Source organism: Zophobas morio, unplaced genomic scaffold (genome assembly GCF_036711695.1).
Source record: "Zophobas morio isolate AGI-343-1 ecotype UQ-CSIRO unplaced genomic scaffold, CSIRO_AGI_Zmor_V1 ptg000008l, whole genome shotgun sequence".
Taxonomy (NCBI): Eukaryota; Metazoa; Arthropoda; class Insecta; order Coleoptera; family Tenebrionidae; genus Zophobas; species Zophobas morio.
In genome coordinates, this window is record NW_026972113.1 from 11,920,772 (window position 1) to 11,942,310 (window position 21,539).

The 21,539-nt window shown below is 37.1% G+C and overlaps 4 protein-coding genes across 4 annotated transcripts; 1 reads left to right on the forward strand and 3 right to left on the reverse strand.

Annotated features, from left to right (window-relative positions):
• Positions 1-233: 233 nt before the first annotated feature.
• On the reverse strand, positions 234-1,508 carry LOC135124849 (protein atonal-like). Its single transcript, XM_064050071.1, has 2 exons — positions 1,491-1,508; positions 234-824 (listed from the first exon to the last, which is right to left on the reverse strand). Exons 1-2 carry the CDS (start codon positions 1,506-1,508, stop codon positions 234-236), a joined length of 609 nt encoding a protein of 202 aa, XP_063906141.1.
• Positions 1,509-11,444: 9,936 nt separating this feature from the next.
• On the reverse strand, positions 11,445-14,508 carry LOC135124869 (WAG22 antigen-like). The gene is given in 4 exon segments (XM_064050091.1): positions 11,445-11,899; positions 11,961-12,029; positions 13,981-14,349; positions 14,398-14,508. Coding segments are annotated over 4 exon segments (900 nt in total). The 5' UTR covers positions 14,470-14,508; the 3' UTR covers positions 11,445-11,509.
• Positions 14,509-15,763: 1,255 nt separating this feature from the next.
• LOC135124871 (adult-specific cuticular protein ACP-20-like) lies at positions 15,764-17,162 on the reverse strand. Its single transcript, XM_064050094.1, has 4 exons — positions 16,980-17,162; positions 16,359-16,478; positions 16,246-16,308; positions 15,764-16,190 (listed from the first exon to the last, which is right to left on the reverse strand). Exons 1-4 carry the CDS (start codon positions 17,145-17,147, stop codon positions 15,870-15,872), a joined length of 672 nt encoding a protein of 223 aa, XP_063906164.1. The 5' UTR covers positions 17,148-17,162; the 3' UTR covers positions 15,764-15,869.
• Positions 17,163-17,178: 16 nt separating this feature from the next.
• LOC135124870 (uncharacterized) lies at positions 17,179-18,798 on the forward strand. Its single transcript, XM_064050092.1, has 3 exons — positions 17,179-17,267; positions 17,319-17,411; positions 17,465-18,798. The coding sequence occupies exons 1-3, from the start codon at positions 17,253-17,255 to the stop codon at positions 18,773-18,775; spliced, it is 1,419 nt and encodes a 472-aa protein (XP_063906162.1). The 5' UTR covers positions 17,179-17,252; the 3' UTR covers positions 18,776-18,798.
• The last annotated feature ends 2,741 nt before the right edge of the window (positions 18,799-21,539 follow it).

Sequence of the window (21,539 nt, forward strand, 5' to 3'; positions counted from 1 at the left end):
TTGGACATGAGCATACATGACTAAACGAAATTGGCACAAAATCAGCGAATACTGAACGGTCCTACCTACTTACAACTAATCAACATTATTTACAATTTACAAACAACGTACTGATCCACAGTCCGGCCACAAAAATTCATTTTCTCTACTCGAAACACAGAAAATTGTTTCTACGACTGTTTGGCGCTATTCTGGACCGTACCTTTGGTATGACAACTGCTCGCGGCGCTCCCTCAGTTCTGCGGCCGCTGGTCCAGGAGGTCGTACAGGGCCGTGATGTAGGTCTGGGCCATCTGCAGCGTCTCGTACTTGCTGAGTTGCCGGTCCTGGCCCAACTGGGGCAGGAACGTCCTCAGCCGGTCGAAGGCCTGGTTGAGGTTCTGCATCCTCCGTCTCTCGCGGGCGTTCGCCGCCAATCTTCGCTTGCGCAGGATGAGGGGGGTGACGCGGCTCTTGGAGCGGCCGCCGCCGGGCTCGGGGCTGGAGGTCTCCTCGGAGTAGCTGTCGTAGGAAGCGGTGGCCCAGTCGGCGGGCTGCTGGGGCGTCAGCATGTACAGGTAGCCGTACGACTCGGACGATTCCATCACTACACTTGCTGGGCTGATGGGCCGGGTGGACTGTGGCACGGGTTGGATGCGAGGGGCTTTAAAGGCACCCCCGCCGGAGCGCGTGCCGGCCGGCCAATGGCGGCCGGGGGGCGGAGTGGTGGGGCGGGGTGGATCGGGCGGCTGGGGGAGATAATTCGGGAAAATTTCCAGCGAATTATGGTTTTTTCGGGAGGGTTTATAATTGGTGTTGTTTTTGAGGTGTTCGACCACGGACGACTGTTTAAGTAAATATTTGGTTTTTTCAGTTCAATTGGCGATTATGAAAAAATGGTTGGATTTATCGCAGAAAACAGAAAACGTTTTAATTTAGTCAAATTTCGAAAATGGGTCAAAATTTGCATAAGGGGTGTACATGTACATAGTGGAACATTTAATTTTTGAAAAAGTTGTCTAAAAATTATCAAAACATTAAGGGATGTAGATCCCGGCGTGCTGATTCCAAACATATAGTACTTGCTAAGATAAGACTAATTTTGGCAGATGGCATACTTTCTAAGAAAATAGAGGGTGGGTGGGTGGGGCTAATATTTGATAAGATAAAACTGATTTTGGGAAATGATATACTCATACCGAAAAATTTGATTTTTGAAAAAGTTATTTAAAAATATTCAAAAAATTCAGAAATGTAGGTCCCGACGTGCTGATTATAAAATTATAGCCTGTTTATGGTCATGGGGCACTATTTTGAAAATATTCGTTATGAAATTCGAAATTTCTGTTATTTCTAAAAATTTCGATATTTCATTTGGCGATTTTAGAAAAACAGTTTGAGTAAGTGAAGAAATTAGACCGCAAGTGACTTCTACACCCAAAATTTACGAGAAAATGTGTTCAGTTGAATTTCGGAAATGGTCGAAAATGGGTCGAAATTTGCATACTTACCTTAGTGAAAAACTTCATTTTTGAAAAAGTTTTATAAAAGTTTTCAAAAAATCTAGGAACGTAGATTTCGACATAACGTAACCTGACCTGTCCTGACTTTCCTATTGTCCCAAATAAAAAAAAAAAATAAAAATTTTAGTAAATGTATAAAAACCAAAAGTACATTCTTAAAATATTTGTATTTTACGAAACAAAAATAATTTCAATTTTTTATTTACGTACCAAATTTTTGTACTGAATTATTTTGACCAAACTGTAAAAATTGCTATATTTCAGTTAGCGACTTTGGAAAAACGGTAGGAATTTTCGAAGAAACGAAACCGAAAATACTTCTGAATATCGAAATCTACAAGAAAATTTTCGGAAATAGTTGAAAAATGGTCGAAAATGTGAAACATTGCCAAAATCAGTCCTATTTGATCAAATACTAGCCCCGCCCACCCACCCTCAATTTTCTTGGAAAAAAAGTCATTTGCCAAAATCAGTCTTATCTTAGCAAATATTAACCCCTCCCTCTATTTTCTTAGAAAGAAAGTCATTTGCCAAAATCAGTCTTATCTTAGCAAGTACTAGCTCCGCCCACCCCCCTCTTCGCATTCTAACGATTAGTTTTATTTCTGTTAGGCATAAGATCATTCATTTCATTCAGATCGGATATAATCGATCACTAAAAAGGAGACAGGGTGGGTGGGCGGGGCTAGTACTTGCTAAGATAAGACTAATTTTGGCAGATGGCATACTTTCTAAGAAAATAGAGGGAGGGTGGGCGGGGCTAATATTTGATGAGATAAAACTGATTTTGGCAAATGACATATCCTCTAAGAAAATAGAGGGTGGGTGGGCGGGGCTAATATTTGATAAGATAAAACTGATTTTAGGAAATGATACACTCATACCGAAAAATCTGATTTTTGGAAAAGTTGTTTAAAAATTTTCAAAAAATTCAGAAATATAGGTCCCGACGTTCTGATTATAAAAATATAGCCTGTTTATGGTCATGGGGCACTATTTTGAAAATATTCGTTATGAAATTCGAAATTTCTGTTATTTCTAAAAATTTCGATATTTCATTGGGCGATTTTAGAAAAACAGTTTGAATAAGTAAAGAAATTAGACCGCAAGTGACTTCTACACCCAAAATTTACGAGAAAATGTGTTCAGTTGAATTTCGGAAATGGTCGAAAATGGGTCGAAGTTTGCATACCTACCTTAGTGAAAAACTTCATTTTTGAAAAAGTTTTATAAAAGTTTTCAAAAAATCTAGGAACGTAGATTTCGACATAACGTAACCTGACCTGTCCTGACTTTCCTATTGTCCCAAATAAAAAAAAAAAATAAAAATTTTAGTAAATGTATAAAAACCAAAAGTACATTCTTAAAATATTTGTATTTTACGAAACAAAAATAATTTCAATTTTTTATTTACGTACCAAATTTTTGTACTGAATTATTTTGACCAAACTGTAAAAATTGCTATATTTCAGTTAGCGACTTTGGAAAAACGGTTGGAATTTTCGAAGAAACGAAACCGAAAATACTTCTGAATATCGAAATCTACAAGAAAATTTTCGGAAATAGTTGAAAAATGGTCGAAAATGTGAAACATTGCCAAAATCAGTCCTATTTGATCAAATACTAGCCCCGCCCACCCACCCTCAATTTTCTTGGAAAAAAAGTCATTTGCCAAAATCAGTCTTATCTTAGCAAATATTAACCCCTCCCTCTATTTTCTTAGAAAGAAAGTCATTTGCCAAAATCAGTCTTATCTTAGCAAGTACTAGCTCCGCCCACCCCCCTCTTCGCATTCTAACGATTAGTTTTATTTCTGTTAGATATAAGATCATTCATTTCATTCAGATCGGATATAATCGATCACTAAAAAGGAGACAGGGTGGGTGGGCGGGGCTAGTACTTGCTAAGATAAGACTAATTTTGGCAGATGGCATACTTTCTAAGAAAATAGAGGGTGGGTGGGCGGGGCTAATATTTGATGAGATAAAACTGATTTTGGCAAATGACATATCCTCTAAGAAAATAGAGGGTGGGTGGGCGGGGCTATTTGATAAGATAAAACTGATTTTGGGAAATGATACACTCATACCGAAAAATCTGATTTTTGGAAAAGTTGTTTAAAAATTTTCAAAAAATTCAGAAATATAGGTCCCGACGTTCTGATTATAAAAATATAGCCTGTTTATGGTCATGGGGCACTATTTTGAAAATATTCGTTATGAAATTCGAAATTTCTGTTATTTCTAAAAATTTCGATATTTCATTGGGCGATTTTAGAAAAACAGTTTGAATAAGTGAAGAAATTAGACCGCAAGTGACTTCTACACCCAAAATTTACGAGAAAATGTGTTCAGTTGAATTTCGGAAATGGTCGAAAATGGGTCGAAATTTGCATACCTACCTTAGTGAAAAACTTCATTTTTGAAAAAGTTTTATAAAAGTTTTCAAAAAATCTAGGAACGTAGATTTCGACATAACGTAACCTGACCTGTCCTGACTTTCCTATTGTCCCAAATAAAAAAAAAAAATTAAAATTTTAGTAAATGTATAAAAACCAAAAGTACATTCTTAAAATATTTGTATTTTACGAAACAAAAATAATTTCAATTTTTTATTTACGTACCAAATTTTTGTACTGAATTATTTTGACCAAACTGTAAAAATTGCTATATTTCAGTTAGCGACTTTGGAAAAACGGTAGGAATTTTCGAAGAAACAAAACCGAAAATACTTCTGAATATCGAAATCTACAAGAAAATTTTCGGAAATAGTTGAAAAATGGTCGAAAATGTGAAACATTGCCAAAATCAGTCCTATTTGATCAAATACTAGCCCCGCCCACCCACCCTCAATTTTCTTGGAAAAAAAGTTATTTGCCAAAATCAGTCTTATCTTATCAAATATTAACCCCTCCCTCTATCTTCTTAGAAAGAAAGTCATTTGCCAAAATCAGTCTTATCTTAGCAAGTACTAGCTCCGCCCACCCCCCTCTTCGCATTCTAACGATTAGTTTTATTTCTGTTAGGTATAAGATCATTCATTTCATTCAGATCGGATATAATCGATCACTAAAAAGGAGACAGGGTGGGTGGGCGGGGCTAGTACTTGCTAAGATAAGACTAATTTTGGCAGATGGCACACTTTCTAAGAAAACAGAGGGTGGGTGGGTGGGGCTAATATTTGATAAGATAAAACTGATTTTGGGAAATGATATACTCATACCGAAAAATTTGATTTTTGAAAAAGTTATTTAAAAATATTCAAAAAATTCAGAAATATAGGTCCCGACGTTCTGATTATAAAAATATAGCCTGTTTATGGTCATGGGACACTATTTTGAAAATATTCGTTATGAAATTCGAAATTTATGTTATTTCCAAAAATTTCGATATTTCATTGGGCGATTCTGGAAAAACAGTTCGAGTAAGTGAAGAAATGAGACCGAAAGTGACTTCTACACCCAAAATCTACGAGAAAATGTGTTCAGTTAAATTTCGGAAATGGTCGAAAATGGGTCGAAATTTGCATACGTACGTTAGTGAAAAATATCATTTTTGAAAAAGTTTTATAAAAATTTTCAAAAAATTTTGGGACAGATTTCAACGTAACGTAACCTGACCTGTCCTGACTTCTCTATTGTCCCAAAAAAAAAAAAATCTGTAAATATCAAAAAATCAAAAGTACATTCTTAAAATAATTGGATTTTATGAAACAAAAATTAATAATAATTTCAGTTTTTTAATTACGTACAAAATGTTTATACTGAAAATACTTCGAATATCGAAATCTACAAGAAAATGTCTTCCACAAATTTTAGTAAATAGTTGAAAAATGGTCGAAAATGTGAAAATTGCCCAAATCAGTCCTATCTGATCAAGTACTAGCCCCGCCCACCCACCCTCTATTGTCTTGGAAAGAAGTGATTTGCCAAAATCAGTCTTATCTTAGCAAGTACTAGCTCCGCCCACCCCCCTCTTCGCATTCTAATTCTAGTTAATTCTAGTTTTATTTCATTCAGATCGGATATAATCGATCACTAAAAAGGAGACAGGGTGGGTGGGCGGGGCTAGTACTTGCTAAGATAGGACTGATTTTGGCAAATGACATTTCTTCTAAGAAAATAGAGGGTGGGTGGGCGGGGCTAATATTTGATAAGATAAAACTGATTTTAGGAAATGATACACTCATACCGAAAAATCTGATTTTTGGAAAAGTTGTTTAAAAATTTTCAAAAAATTCAGAAATATAGGTCCCGACGTTCTGATTATAAAAATATAGCCTGTTTATGGTCATGGGGCACTATTTTGAAAATATTCGTTATGAAATTCGAAATTTCTGTTATTTCTAAAAATTTCGATATTTCATTGGGCGATTTTAGAAAAACAGTTTGAATAAGTAAAGAAATTAGACCGCAAGTGACTTCTACACCCAAAATTTACGAGAAAATGTGTTCAGTTGAATTTCGGAAATGGTCGAAAATGGGTCGAAATTTGCATACCTACCTTAGTGAAAAACTTCATTTTTGAAAAAGTTTTATAAAAGTTTTCAAAAAATCTAGGAACGTAGATTTCGACATAACATAACCTGACCTGTCCTGACTTTCCCAAATAAAAAAAAAGAATAAAAATTTTTGTAAATGTATAAAAACCAAAAGTACATTCTTAAAATATTTGTATTTTACGAAACAAAAATAATTTCAATTTTTTATTTACGTACCAAATTTTTGTACTGAATTATTTTGACCAAACTGTAAAAATTGCTATATTTCAATTAGCGACTTTGGAAAAACGGTAGGAATTTTCGAAGAAACGAAACCGAAAATACTTCTAAATATCGAAATCTACAAGAAAATTTTCGGAAATAGTTGAAAAATGGTCGAAAATGTGAAACATTGCCAAAATCAGTCCTATTTGATCAAATACTAGCCCCGCCCACCCACCCTCAATTTTCTTGGAAAAAAAGTTATTTGCCAAAATCAGTCTTATCTTATCAAATATTAACCCCTCCCTCTATCTTCTTAGAAAGAAAGTCATTTGCCAAAATCAGTCTTATCTTAGCAAGTACTAGCTCCGCCCACCCCCCTCTTCGCATTCTAACGATTAGTTTTATTTCTGTTAGGTATAAGATCATTCATTTCATTCAGATCGGATATAATCGATCACTAAAAAGGAGACAGGGTGGGTGGGCGGGGCTAGTACTTGCTAAGATAAGACTAATTTTGGCAGATGGCACACTTTCTAAGAAAACAGAGGGTGGGTGGGTGGGGCTAATATTTGATAAGATAAAACTGATTTTGGGAAATGATATACTCATACCGAAAAATTTGATTTTTGAAAAAGTTATTTAAAAATATTCAAAAAATTCAGAAATATAGGTCCCGACGTTCTGATTATAAAAATATAGCCTGTTTATGGTCATGGGACACTATTTTGAAAATATTCGTTATGAAATTCGAAATTTATGTTATTTCCAAAAATTTCGATATTTCATTGGGCGATTCTGGAAAAACAGTTCGAGTAAGTGAAGAAATGAGACCGAAAGTGACTTCTACACCCAAAATCTACGAGAAAATGTGTTCAGTTAAATTTCGGAAATGGTCGAAAATGGGTCGAAATTTGCATACGTACGTTAGTGAAAAATATCATTTTTGAAAAAGTTTTATAAAAATTTTCAAAAAATTTTGGGACAGATTTCAACGTAACGTAACCTGACCTGTCCTGACTTCTCTATTGTCCCAAAAAAAAAAATCTGTAAATATCAAAAATCAAAAGTACATTCTTAAAATAATTGGATTTTATGAAACAAAAATTAATAATAATTTCAGTTTTTTAATTACGTACAAAATGTTTATACTGAAAATACTTCGAATATCGAAATCTACAAGAAAATGTCTTCCACAAATTTTAGTAAATAGTTGAAAAATGGTCGAAAATAAATGTGAAAATTGCCCAAATCAGTCCTATCTGATCAAGTACTAGCCCCGCCCACCCACCCTCTATTGTCTTGGAAAGAAGTGATTTGCCAAAATCAGTCTTATCTTAGCAAGTACTAGCTCCGCCCACCCCCCTCTTCGCATTCTAATTCTAGTTAATTCTAGTTTTATTTCATTCAGATCGGATATAATCGATCACTAAAAAGGAGACAGGGTGGGTGGGCGGGGCTAGTACTTGCTAAGATAGGACTGATTTTGGCAAATGACATTTCTTCTAAGAAAATAGAGGACGGGTGGGTGGGGCTAGTATTTGATAGGTGTTGATTTTGGTACTTTTGTCATTTTTGACCATTTTTCAATTATATCCGAAAATTAGTTTAAGACATTTGTAAATTTCGATATCCAGAAGTCATTTTCGTTTTCGTTTCTTCGGAAATTCTTACCGTTTTCCCAAAATCGCTAACTGAAATATAGCAATTTTTACAATTTCGTCAAAACAGCTAGTTATAAAAATTTTGTAGATGAAAAAGAAAATTATTATTAATTTTCGTTTCATAAGATATTGTTACGTTGAACGGGTGCATAAAATCGGCGTGGGTAGAACTCAACAAATTATTTCTTAATAACTCGAACTTACACGACTAATTACAGACCGATTATGTACAAAATAATTCCGGCGCAACTTCACTGGGTTTTCTCGCATTTTACGATCTTAGAAACAAGTATAACTAGATTAGAGAGCATTGGGCTGACTTTAAGTCAGTCTGTGGATATAGTAGATCAATTATATAAACTATTGGAAGATACACCGGGGAGAGTAGGTGAAATGGCATTAAAAAAGCAGCAAGATACTTGTTTGTGGTCAATATTTTCGAAATTTTCGTTGTAAAATTCGATTTTTTTTAATTTTCAAAAATTGCGATATTTTAATGGGCGATTCTGGAAAAATGGTTGGATTTACCGAAAAAATCAGACCGGAAGTGACTTCTACCGCCCAAAACCTACAAGAAAATAAAATTAGCCAAGTTTCGAAAATGGGGCGAAATTTGCATACAAGGTGAAAATTTCATTTTTGAAAAAGTTGTGTAAAAATTCTCAAAAAATTCGGGGATGTAATTATGCAATAACCGTAAAAGTATAGCGTGTTCGTGGTCACGTTGCAATACTTTCGAAATATTATTTGTAACATTCGATTTTTTTTTAATTTCTAAAAATTTCGATATTTTCTGGAAAAACATTGGAAAATATCATTTTTGAAACAGTTGTATAAAAATTCTCAAAAAATTCAGGGATGTAGATCTTGATATACTGATTGTAAAAATATAGTGTGCTGGTGGTCACGTTGCAATATTTTCGAAACATTCTTTGCAACATTCGAATTTTTCGAAATTTCTAAAAATTTCGATATTTCAATGGGCAATTTTGGAAAAATACTGGAAAATTTCATTTTTGAAAGAGTTGTGTTAAAATTCTCAAAAAGTTCAAGGTTAGGCTTGGTAGTTACGGAGCAATATTTTCGAAAAATTCCGTGTGAAATTCTATTTTTTTTAACTTCTACAAACTGCGAAATTTCATTAGGTGATTCTGAAGAAACAGCCGGAGTTATCGAAGAAACGAAGCCGGATGTGACTTCTCGAGCTCGAAATCTATGAGAAACTGTATTTAGTGAAGTTCGAAAAAATTTACTTTTGAAAAAAATTACTTTTGAAAAAATTGTCTTAAAATCCACAAAAAAAATCCTCGAATATAATAGATTTCGACGAGCTGATTCCAAATATATAGCTTGCTTATGGTCGCGGACCGACATTTTCGAAATAATACTTTATAAAGTCAAATTTTAAAAAAAATGGAAAAATTTCCATATTTGAATAGGCGATTCTGAAAAAACGGTTAGAGCTATCGTAGAAATGAGGCTGGAACTGACTTCTGCGACCCGAATCTATAAGAAAATGTGTTAATTTTCGAAAATCGTCAAAAATGGGTCGAAATTTACATAAGTACATAGTGGAAAATTTCATTTTTGAAAAAATCGCCTAAAAATTCTCAAAAAATTCTGTGTTATAGATCTTGACGTACTGATTCCAAAAATATAGCGTGTTTAAGGTCACGGAGCCACATTTTCGAATTAATCGTTTTGAAAATCAAAATTTTTTAAAAATATATATATAGATATTTCCGTAAGCGATTCTGAAAAACGGTTCAATTTATCAAAGAAACAAGGCCGGATATGACTTCTCGAGCCTTTTGATTTAAGTTATTGCTATAAAATTGATTTCTTTTTTCATGTGCCTGACTAGACTCTGGATAATTTTCGAAAATAATTGAAAAATGGGCGAAAATGTCAAAAGTGCTAAAATCAGTCTTACTATCACCCTCACCTGTCTTCTATTTTCTTAGAGGGTACGCCATTTTGCCAAAATCACTCTTATCTTAGCAAGTACTAGCCCCGCCCACCCACCCTCTCTTTTCTTAGAGGATATCTCATTTGCAAAAATCACTCTCATCTTAGCAGGTTCTAGCCCCGCCCACCCACCCCCTCTTTTCTTAGAAAGTACGTCATTTGCCAGAATCAGTCTTATCCTAACTAGTAGCTGCTAAGATAAGACTGATTTTAGCTAATGAGATACTTTCCAAGAAAAAAGAGGATGAGTGGGCGGAGCTAGTACCTGCTAGGAAAAGACTGATTTTGGCAAATGAGATACCTTGTAAGAAAAGATAGGGCGGGTGGGCGGGGCTAGTACCTGCTAAAAACAGCTTTGTCTTAGCAGCTACTAGCACCCCACCCACCCACCCTCTCTTTTATTAGAGCGTATTTTGTTTGCCAAAATCAGTTTTATCTTTGCAGGTACTAGCCGCGCCCACCCGCCTTTCTTTTCTTACAGGGTATCTCATATGCTAAAATCAGTTTTATCTTAGCCCCGCCCACCCGCCCTCTTTTTTCTTAGAGGGTAGGTCATTTGCCAAAATCGATCTTAGAGGGATCTCATTTGCCAAAATCAGTCTTATCCTAGCAGGTTCTAGCTCTGCCTCCCATCCTCTCTTTTCTTAAAAGGTACGTCATTTGCCAAATTCAGTCTTATCCTCTTGTGGCCAATGAGATACCTTCTAAGAAAAGATGGGGTGGGTGGGCGGGGCTAGTACCTATTAGGATGAGACTGATTTTGGCAAATGAGATCTCCCTGAGAAGATAGAGGGCGGGTGGGCGGAGTTAGTACCTGCTAAAAACAATCTTATTAGCTACTAGTACCCCAACCACCCACCCATCCTCTCTTTTCTTACAAGGTATCTCACTTGGCAAAATCGGTCTTACTTTACCAGGTAATAACCCCGCCCACCCACCCTCTCTTTTTTTCCGGATATGTCATTGGCCAAAATCAGTTTTATCTTAGCAACTACTAACTAGGATAAGACTGATTTTGACAAATGAAATCTCTCTAAGAAAATAGAGAGCGGGTGGGCGGGGATAGTACCTCTATACAAGCAGTTTTATCTTAGCAGCTACTACATAGTTACCTTTTTGAAAATATCGTCTAAAAATTCTCAAAAATTTTTGTGTTGTAGATCTTGACTTGCTAATTCGAAAATATAGCGTGTTTAGGGTCACGAAGTAATAGTTTCGAAAAATTCGGTGTGAAATTCGAATTTTTGGAATTTTTGAAAATTGCGATACTTCAATGGGCGATTCTGGAAAAATGATAGGAATTATCGAAGAAATGAGGCCGGAACTGATTTCTTCGGCCCGAAATCAACAAGAAAATGTGTTTAGTTAAATTCCGAAAATCGTTGAAAATGGTTCGAAATTTTCAAAGTGGAAAATTTCATTTTTGAAAAAATCGTCTGAAATATTTAAATATTTTCGAAATCGGTATAAAGTTAAAAATTTTTCTGGAAAAACGTCGAAGAACTGGACCCGAAAGTGGCTTCTGGAAGTCGAAATCTACATGAAAATGTGTTTGGTTGAATTCCGAAAAAATCATAAGTGACCATTTTTAAAAACAAACAAATTTATACTTATTTGATGCTTTATTAAAGTAGATAAAAATACAAAAACTCAACAAAATCATCTTTGGTTTCCTTAGTGTTTATATCCGAAGTGCGTAGTACCAACGTAGCTGGTACCACCGTGGCCGCCGGCTCCGCCATGACCGCCAGCACCCCCGTGTCCTCCGTGGCCTCCAGCTCCCCCATGACCACCAGCGCCCCCATGACCCCCATGGCCTCCCGCACCCCCGTGTCCCCCATGTCCATAATGTGCAGGGTGCTGTGCGTGTCCGATTCTCTCCACCACCGCGTTGAACCCTCCATGAGGATCAGCGTGGTACTTGACCACTCTGGTGGTACCATCAGCTTCCTTCAAAGTGTACCCACCCACCACATTTTTACCATCGCTGTGCTCGTGCTGCGACTTTACGTCACCGGTGTGGGGGTCGTGGACGCCGTACTCGAAGTGGTACGGAGCTGGCCCCTAATTAATTAATCAATCAATCAGTTGAATTAAATTACGTTCAATTAAGCGCGGTACTTACGTGGCTTTCTTCACCGTGGTGGTGGCCACCGGCGAGAGCAGAGGCGGCGATGGCGAGTAAAAGTGCAACCTGAAACGGATCGATTTACCACTAATCAGAATCGTAATTATAATTAGGTAATTACTTGGGCGGTTCTCATGGTGGTACTGATCGAACTGATGCTGGTACTCGGATTTGTGTCACTTAAATAGTTGATCCCTTCTAGTGGGTGCTTTCGATGGATTAATCCGTGATCGATGTTAGAATAGAATTTTTGGAATGCATATAAAAAGAAATTGGTGAAATTTCATGCGCTTTTTTGACTTCGTGTGCAACAATGAGAGGTGATTTAGCAGTTTCTTAAGTGAGGCTTATTAGCGAAAAAATAAGGTCGTTTACATAAGTTGAATATTGCGAGTTGTGACTAATTGTTTAGATGTGGTCTTTTATGTAATTTAATAAGCGAGATTCGTGTTGCGGGAGTTTCGACTTTTTCTGAACGGAATTCATCGGGTGGGTTTTTTACATAGAAATAGAAGCTTTTTGCTAGATTTTTTGCAAAACTTATTCACATTTTGTCTCCAGCTTGATAAAATTGTCTAGAATTTGTATGTTTGCTTACAAATATTCTATCTTCAGTTTTGGGAATCTAGGTCATCTAGATTTTCTGCTTCCTGAAATTCTATAAAAATTTTCTATGGTTATCTGATTTAACTAAACCCTCTAGACTTTTTAGTTTCTTCTAGAACCTTTAATCATCTTTCCAAATTAGTCGTTACTCTACCTAGATGTAGAATTTTGTGGTACCAAGAAGTTACAATGTATAGTTTATCTTCATTTTAAATTCTAGAATATCTTTATTTCATGGAACGACACATCTAAATTCCATAGAATTCAGTCCTTCCTAGATAAGTTTCACATTCTAGATCTATTTTCTAAATTCTAGATTACTATTTTTATTTCTTCAATCTAGATTCCTTTTTTATGGTATCGACTTCTGGACTCAGTCTTGAACTGTTATTCCATCGGTACTCATGCTACAAATATATACTTTCACACTTGACCGTATTAATTAGCAATTCAATTATTTCTTTCCATAATTAAAATAAATATCTCATTCAGCTCTTAAAACACCACAAAATTGTAATTATTTTAATTATAATCCCAAATTAACAGAATAGAAATTGGTCATTTACTCACTAAGTACCATTTTCACCAAATGTATATTTTATAAAACCGCCAATATAAATTGAAGTTTAGTGAAATTTCACACATTCTCATTTTTTATCTCGAATCATCAACACACAATGAAGAACTTGTCGGTAAATCATAGTACCACTTATTTAACACACGTTTCAAATCGTTCCTTATTATTTCAGCTTATTTTGTGCATTAGTACCATTGTTGGAACCACCTTTGCACGCATCATTTCCAAAGACGACAACGTAAGTACCACTTTTTTAATTTCTTTTTGACATCGGTATGTTTAGGATGACGCTTCCTATAAATTCAACTATGGAGTAGACGATCCCACAACCGGCGACTTTAAATCTCACCAGGAAGTACGACTAGGGAAGGAAGTTACTGGTGTCTACACCCTCAGAGAAGCCGATGGTACTACCCGTATCGTAAAATATACAGCTGGACCCAATAAAGGTTTCAATGCTGTGGTACAAAAAATTGGTAGCGTACAAACCCCCACAAGTACCAGTGGTTTTGGAAGTTTCCCAGGACATGGGTTGAGTTTCCATGGGCTCAGTGGACTCCACAGCGTCGCAAGTGAGCCAGTAGTGGCCATAATTGCCCAAGATGGAGTGAGTACCTCTCAAGACAACTTCGAGAGTGTGAAAGTTGAATAGAATGTATTTGTAACTTAGTTTTAAAAATAAATTATTTTTGACAATTTTTGGTCGTATTTTAATGGAGAGAAAGTACCAAGTGGTACTTCCACGTCTGCTGAAGCTTTGTTCCTTGTTAAGGTACGTACTACGTAGCTTCGTTTCCTTGTAGCGTCTCAAATCTAGGAATAGTACCGCGCTACTACGAAAATATTTTTAGTCCCGCAAATAAAAATCAAGTTTAATTAAACAACAACATTTATTTTAGAAAATTAGTGACCATATCCGTAATGAGTGACCCCAACGAAGCTGGTACCACCGTGTCCTCCGTGCCCTCCATGTCCCCCATGTCCATAGTGAGCGGGATGTTGGGCATGCCCTACTCTTTCCACAACGGCGTTAAATCCACTGTGGGGACCAGCGTGGTACTTGACAATGCGAGTAGTACCGTCAGCTTCCTTCAGAGTGTACCCTCCATTGACTTCCTTTCCATGGGCATGTTCGTGCTGCGACTTCTTATCACCAGTGTGAGGATCCTCAACCCCGTACTCGAACTTGTAGTACGCCGGACCCTAATTCAAACTTTTTAACCAAAATGGAGACTCAAAAATGGTACTTACATTATCTTCGTGGTGATGGGTAGCGACGACCGCCACAGCAAAAAGTACTACGCTTACAATGAGAGAATTCATGTTGGTTGTAATGAGTGAACAGTACTGATGCTGGTACTAACCACCACAATCTTTATATACAAATCAGCACTAAAACACATGACGTAACAGACGCATGCCATTCCGAAAAAATTGATTATGCGGCTTTTTCGTACTATATCGAGTGGTACCATTGTTGTAATTCGCGAAATTGGATTATGTTTTGTTTTTGTGTCGAAGAAAGGTTTTTACGACAAATATTCGATGAATTTCGTTATGTAAGGAGTTCGTAATCATACGCATTCACAAAAGTACTATTAGTACCGTCAGACGGCGATACAGTGATACTTATTTAAATGATGGAGTGGTTAATTAGTGGTTGTCGTTTGTCCCAGATGCTGCGATTAGGGTTTTGTGAAAGGGGGACAAATTTATTTTTGGTACTGCCCATATGGTACCGGAAGTGTTTAGCTGCTTTAGGTGCGTTTTGTAGATGCGGTGATTAAAATAATCGCACGTAAGAAGGGTACTTTGGGTTTATTAAATATACTATTAGTACGGGCACGGTTTTTTGCTCGCAGGTAGTACCTTTTTAAAATTACGAAAGCGATAGTTTGTTTAGTGTATTATATAAATTAACCAACAAATTCCTGAAATATCCAATTTACCGAAAAATATTTTGATTATACAAGGAAGTGACGGTACCACCACACTAATATCAATAGGCGCAAGTTTGAAAATATTATTCAAAGCATAATTATTAAATTATTATTAAATCGAATCAACAGAAAACAGTTTTTGTGTTGGGTATTATGACGTGGTACTACTAGTACTAAATCTGTATTTTTTTATTGTTTCATATCTATTTATGATATATTAACACAATATTGCTTCCTCATTCAGTTAAAAGAATTATTTTATCGATTGTGCTTGCAAAAATGCTGCTATTGGTAGTACGCTATCAACTTCCTACTTTTACAAACTTTTAATGTCACCATGAATGTATTGACGCGGATATAATGTAGTACTCTTAGATGACATACGTTGATTGAAAAATTTGGTATTTGTCACAATACTAATGTACTAGTACTACTACTAGCAGTACTGTCTTTAGATGTATACTAAATACCTATTATATAATTTTCATATATCGTCAAACAATACTGAAGGTACCATTACGTGTGAAGAAAACACAATTAACAGTTATATTTTAATAGCGGTACTACCGTAAGTGGTGTAAATCACACTCATATAGGAGCATTCTTTCGTTTACAAGTGATATAATATTCATTATTTCACTCAAGTATTTTCAGGGGGTTTATTAAAAGTACGAAAATATAGGTACTACTATTTATTGTCATAACAAAACATCCTTATAAAAAAAGTACAAATAATCAAAAAATAACAAGCTTTGGTCGTAAAATCAAAAACTGGCCATCGAATTAGTGGTGTCCTCCGTACCCAAAGTGAGTAGTACCGACATAGCTGGTACCACCATGCCCCCCGTGTCCACCATGTCCACCATGACCACCATGACCGTGCCCATAGTGAGCAGGATGTTGGGCATGACCTACTCTCTTCACCACAGCGTTGAACCCACCATGTGGACCTGCTTGGTACTCAACAATACGAGTAGTACCATCAGCTTCCTTCAGTGTGTATCCTCCTTGCACATGTTTACCATCGGCATGTTCGTACTGGGATTTCTTATCACCGGTGTGAGGGTCAGAAACTCCGTACTCGAATTTATAGTACGCTGGACCCTACAAGAAAATAATGTAGATGTATACGTTTTTAGTTGGTTAAGGTGGTACTAACGTTGTCTTCAAGATGGTGATGACCGGCAGCGGCCACAGCGACAAGAGCGACGAAACACAAAACCTAAAATTAAAGATTTGATTAAGTGCGTACTGTTAGAGTTGCGGTCGTACCAGTGAGTTCATTTTGGTGGTACTTGGGGTACTGATGGCTGTATTAAATTCTCGGCGAGTTTTATAGAAGGATTGACTTATGTAACGTGTATGTTTAAAATTTTTTAGTCGAAATTGTTGCTGATAGTAGAGAAATTGGCAAGTTTGAGAAACAGTGGTACCGTGCAATAAAGTACGCATGATTGAACACGTCGGTGATCTAAATGAGTGAATTTTATGGTTGTCGGTTGAGTATTAAGAATGCAACGATGCACTAGCAAAAAAGTTGACTTTTTAATAAAATAGTGAGACAACTGGAACGAGTACTGTAAAGTACCATTTTTATTATATTATTAATAGCAATTATTAACGTTCGTGTAACGAGTTTATTTTAATTAATTCATGCGCCAATTAGTGAAATTAATTCCACTAAAATTAAAAATTCATTTTAACAGGTAAGTACCGTTGCGTCGTACTAAGGTCACCACCAAGCCATTTCCCAATCAAGGCTGTATTACTAACCCCAAACAATGAAATATTAATTAATTACATAAAGTTGGGCAAACAATGTTGCGACAATTAGTACCGAAACCGCAATTGTATGGCAATTAAACGCTATATTACAGTACCACCATCACTCACTTTTTCCAAATTCCCAAAATCCACAAGAATACACAAAAACTCGATGCGCTTACGTCGATTCATTGATCCGTTTTTTTGTCCGGGTACTACCGATACTAAATGAAAGTGGTACCCAAGCATGTGTTTGTTTTCCCAATGACAAGCCGCTGTGAAGGCCTTAGCAGACATCGGAACGTTCTAATCCAGATAATTTGTCGTAATCTATAAAAGCGCGCGGCGACCCGCGCCTGCTTAGTTACATAAGTACCACATTTGCAATAGTACCATAAAACAATGCTCAAGTTTTTGGTTGGTGTTACGCTCCTGTAATTGCGCTTGACTAATCTAATTGTGTTAAAGGTTTGGCACGTGCTTTTTGTTGCGGTTACTTGCGAACTCTTCGCGGAGGAAAGTGGGTACGTTGTAGAGTACGCACCCGCGTATCATAATTATGTAAGTACTACCTATATATTTTTCGGGGAAAAACCTATCTCGAATCTTTCTAGAAACCGAGAGATTATCACTTTAATTATGCTGTGTCGGACCCTCACACGGGCGATCATAAGTCACAGTGGGAAGTGAAAACCAACGGGGTGGTACGCGGAGGGTACAGCTTATTGGAACCCGATGGTACCACTAGACTTGTAGAGTATATCGCTGATGATCATGGATTTAGAGCCGTCGTGAATAAATTAGGTACTGCTGTACATCCGGCGGTAGTACCACAAGTACCAGTTGTGGCACAGCCCGTTCCACAAGTGGTGCAACCACTGCCAGAAGTGTCGCATTATGCGGCGTACGATGGCCGAGTCAATAATTACGCGCCTCGAGTAGAAGTACCACAAGTACCAGTTGTGGCACGACCCGTTCAACCATTACCACAAGTGTCTCATTATGCAGCGTATGATGGCCGAGTCAATAATTACGCGCCACAGGTAGAAGTACCGTCGGTTGGAGTCCAGGTACCACCGATATTGTACCGAATTGAACAAAATTTGGGTGGAAGTGACGGGCTCGTTACTCAGCCTCAAGCCCTAGGAATTATTGACACATCTAGAGAACTTAATGCGGCAGTACCGTTAGTACAGTCACAGGAAGTTGGACCGGTACCACTTCAAATCAATCAACAGTATGCTGGAGGAATCGTTCCAGAACACCAAATTGTGCAAGTACCTGCTCAAGGACATGACGTACATAATCTGGAGGGAGTACCGCTTCTCCAAACAACTAATATAGGGGGTGCCGATGGGGTGCAACAAGCATACAATTTAGGCAGAGTTGACGCGGTACCACTTCAAGGTTATGATTTAGGAAGAGTTGAAGGAGTTGCACATGACGTTGGAAGAGCTGAGGTAGTACCGGCCATTCAGGATCAAAATTTAGGAAGAATCCAAGTTGGTTTAGACAGAGCAGCGATCCAGGGGTACGATTTGGGGCAAGTGGGTGGTGACTTCGGTGCCGGACAGGCAGTACGAGTTTATCAAGGTCACGATACAGGACGAATTGATGGAGATTTAAGAGTACCGATTGAAGCAAACAATCATTTACCGCAACCCCAAATAGAAATTTACAACCCTAGGCCGATACCACAGTTGCAGGAAGAAGGGGCGGCAGTACCCGGAGTGGTACCTGTAGATCCCAGCTACACCACTAACATCGAATACCAAGGTCTGGTCAACGACAATCAACTCAAGAAGGACGTCTACCATGCGTCATACTCCGAAAGAGTACTCAAGGTGGTACCATCTCCCCGTAAACACGACAAGAAGGCGAAGAAGGATTTCTTGATCTATTATCCCGACTCTGAATCTCACTAATTCAATAAAACCTTTCCACTGTCGGAATTTTATTCGAAATTACCACTTCTCAAATGTTAGTTTTTCGGTACTCCGTTGACAGATTTCGAGCCCGAAGTGTGTAGTTTCACGCAAGTAGCAATTAGCTAAGGTGTTAATAATAAGGTGAAGGCTTCAAAGCTGGCACTAACAATTAAATGGTTTCAAAGGGTTGATATCTCACTTAAATTTCACGGAAATTATCGGTGTATCATTGTAGTACCTGTCAGATTAGGGGCGAGTCAGCTGATAAAAAGCAACGGTTTTTCGTCCGCTGACCTATTTAAGACGCGGCTGTAAAAAAATCGAAACGAATTTATTAAACTAAGGTCGTACATTTCAGTACTGCCTAGATTTCCTAGTTTGCATACGCGTGTTAAATTTGTACAAAATTACATTCACTTTGTTTATTAAAACGGCAACAATTTCCTCGTGGAATAAGGTTGGACAAGGCCATGGTAAGTTCTCTACAAAAAGTACCGCCTGCACACTTAACAAAAATTAATAATGAAATGAGTTATTAAAATGCCTACTGCGTTGCTATTAAATATCGTGCGCAATAAACGTCGATAATAGTCTAGGTACTGCCGCAGTACTACCGCGCCACATTCAAAGCTTATCGACTGCGATTCGGATCTGTCGCCTTCACCTAATTGCACCCGAAAGATTAATTACATTTTTGACAAATCCATTTCTGAGGTACTAATCGTACCATCTTTTCGGCAATAATCAATCAAAATTCGCTATCCTCCTCAATTAGGGTCCTAATTTGATAAAATCCATCGATTAAAGAAAGGATTGCCGTTCTGGACAGTTGACTATCGCAGTGGGTGGTCAAAATATTCGGTTCCGCACGCATTGCCACGCCCATTAACAAATATTTGGGGTGATTGATGGAATTATTTGGGTTTGATTGTTATTTATTAGCTTCTGAATTAGACACAGAGAATCATGCAACGGCTAAAACAGGAGCCGAACTTAATCAGCCATGATTCCGACTTGGTACTAATCGTACCGTTGTCTGAAAAGTTGCGGTTTTCACTTTTTTTCTCCGTTATTATTAACCACGTATGAATTATGAATAAAATTTTAATAAGAGAAGTGAAAGTGCAAGTTCATGTTATTCATGTTTTTAGTGTAGGGTTCAGTAATTCGATATTTCGACTTTCGTGTGATCTACATGCATTAAGTACTGAGTTAATGGTTTCTGGCCTAAATGCATGTTTAGGTGGAGCGTTAAATTCGCAAAGTTTCAGAATTTTAAGATTTTGGTAAGTAGTACTCATTATGCTAATAGCGGTACCACCGGGTCGGCGGCGTAATGAGGTGGTACTTTAGTTTTGAAATGACCGAAATAGTTACGCGATAAGTAGACGAAACAGATTTGCTGAATCGCTCAAGAGGGCATAGCTCTTGAGGTAGTACCTCGCGTTCAAGGCCGGAATTTACTGCTACGTCGTCGGATTTTTTGGAAATGACAATTATATGCTTATTTTATACTGGCTCTGCTGATCAATAACATTTAAATATATTCTCTGATAGTACCGATTGGTACTAATATATAAATCACCAAGTGTATGTGCATTGACCCACTAATTGTAACGTAAAAACACCCACCGGAACAAAATCTTCCCGAAAGTACCACTCGTCGGTACTTACACCACTCGAACTTAAGTCATTACCACCAAAAACCCTGTATACTTTTTCGCCGCTCGAAAATTAAAAGCTCATTACTCGCGCAATTATTCCAACACACTGTATACCGAAACCGGCCCAAGTGCCACAAAGTCATTAGTCGGCATTTTTTTAAAAAGCGTGCTACAATGGGTCGTAAATGCGTTATTGGTTAGGCCCGAAATAAATTTGTTTTTCGAGAGACGCATTGTTTGTTTATTGCTACATAATGATGTCATAACGAAGCATAAAACCATAAACTAACACCGATGGGACCGATCTGGGCCGGTAGATAACGATATTGGCGCTAGAAACGTCGATCCGGATTTACGGTAATGGCTAGTTGACTGGCCATATGGTAGGGGTTGGCGAATTTTGCGATTTTTTATGTCGGAAGTAAGTGGCGCGGATGGTTATGGGGTGTAAATCATCCAGAAGTACCATGTGTGGTCTGATGGTATGAAGATGTCTTCATTATGAGCCGCGCAGCGGGCTTGCCATAATTCAGACGCGCGAAATTGGTAATGACACCCTGGATGGGCGGACAATGGTACTACCCTGGAAGAGGGACTCTATAAAGAAGGGTTGCGAATTCCGGGGCTTATTGTAATCTAGTTGTTGAAAAAAATGTGGTAATGTCTTTGTTAGTACTTGGGGTACTAATCAATACTCACCAATATGGTACTTGAATAAACTGTTTAAGAACAAAATTTATTGCCGTATTTTTAATGTTTTTTGTGTAGTACTAATACAAAAAATTGATTGAAGGTTATTTCGACAGAACTTCCCTCGCCGCAGAAGTGCAACTCATATCCAGTGAAAACTAATTCTTCAATTTATTACTTTTTTCGATTCTTCAATTTTTCAATTTGAGTTTCTCCAGTTTTCAAATTTTAATTTTAAAATTTTTCGATTTGCAGTTTTTAGTTTAGAATTTTTTGTTTCTTATTTTTTCAATTATATAATTTAATTTTATAATTTTTTGTATTTTCAAACTACAACTATTAGATTTTTATTTTTCGTTATCTCAGTTTTAGATTTTTTCAATTTCTCTTTTCGAGTTTTCATTTTT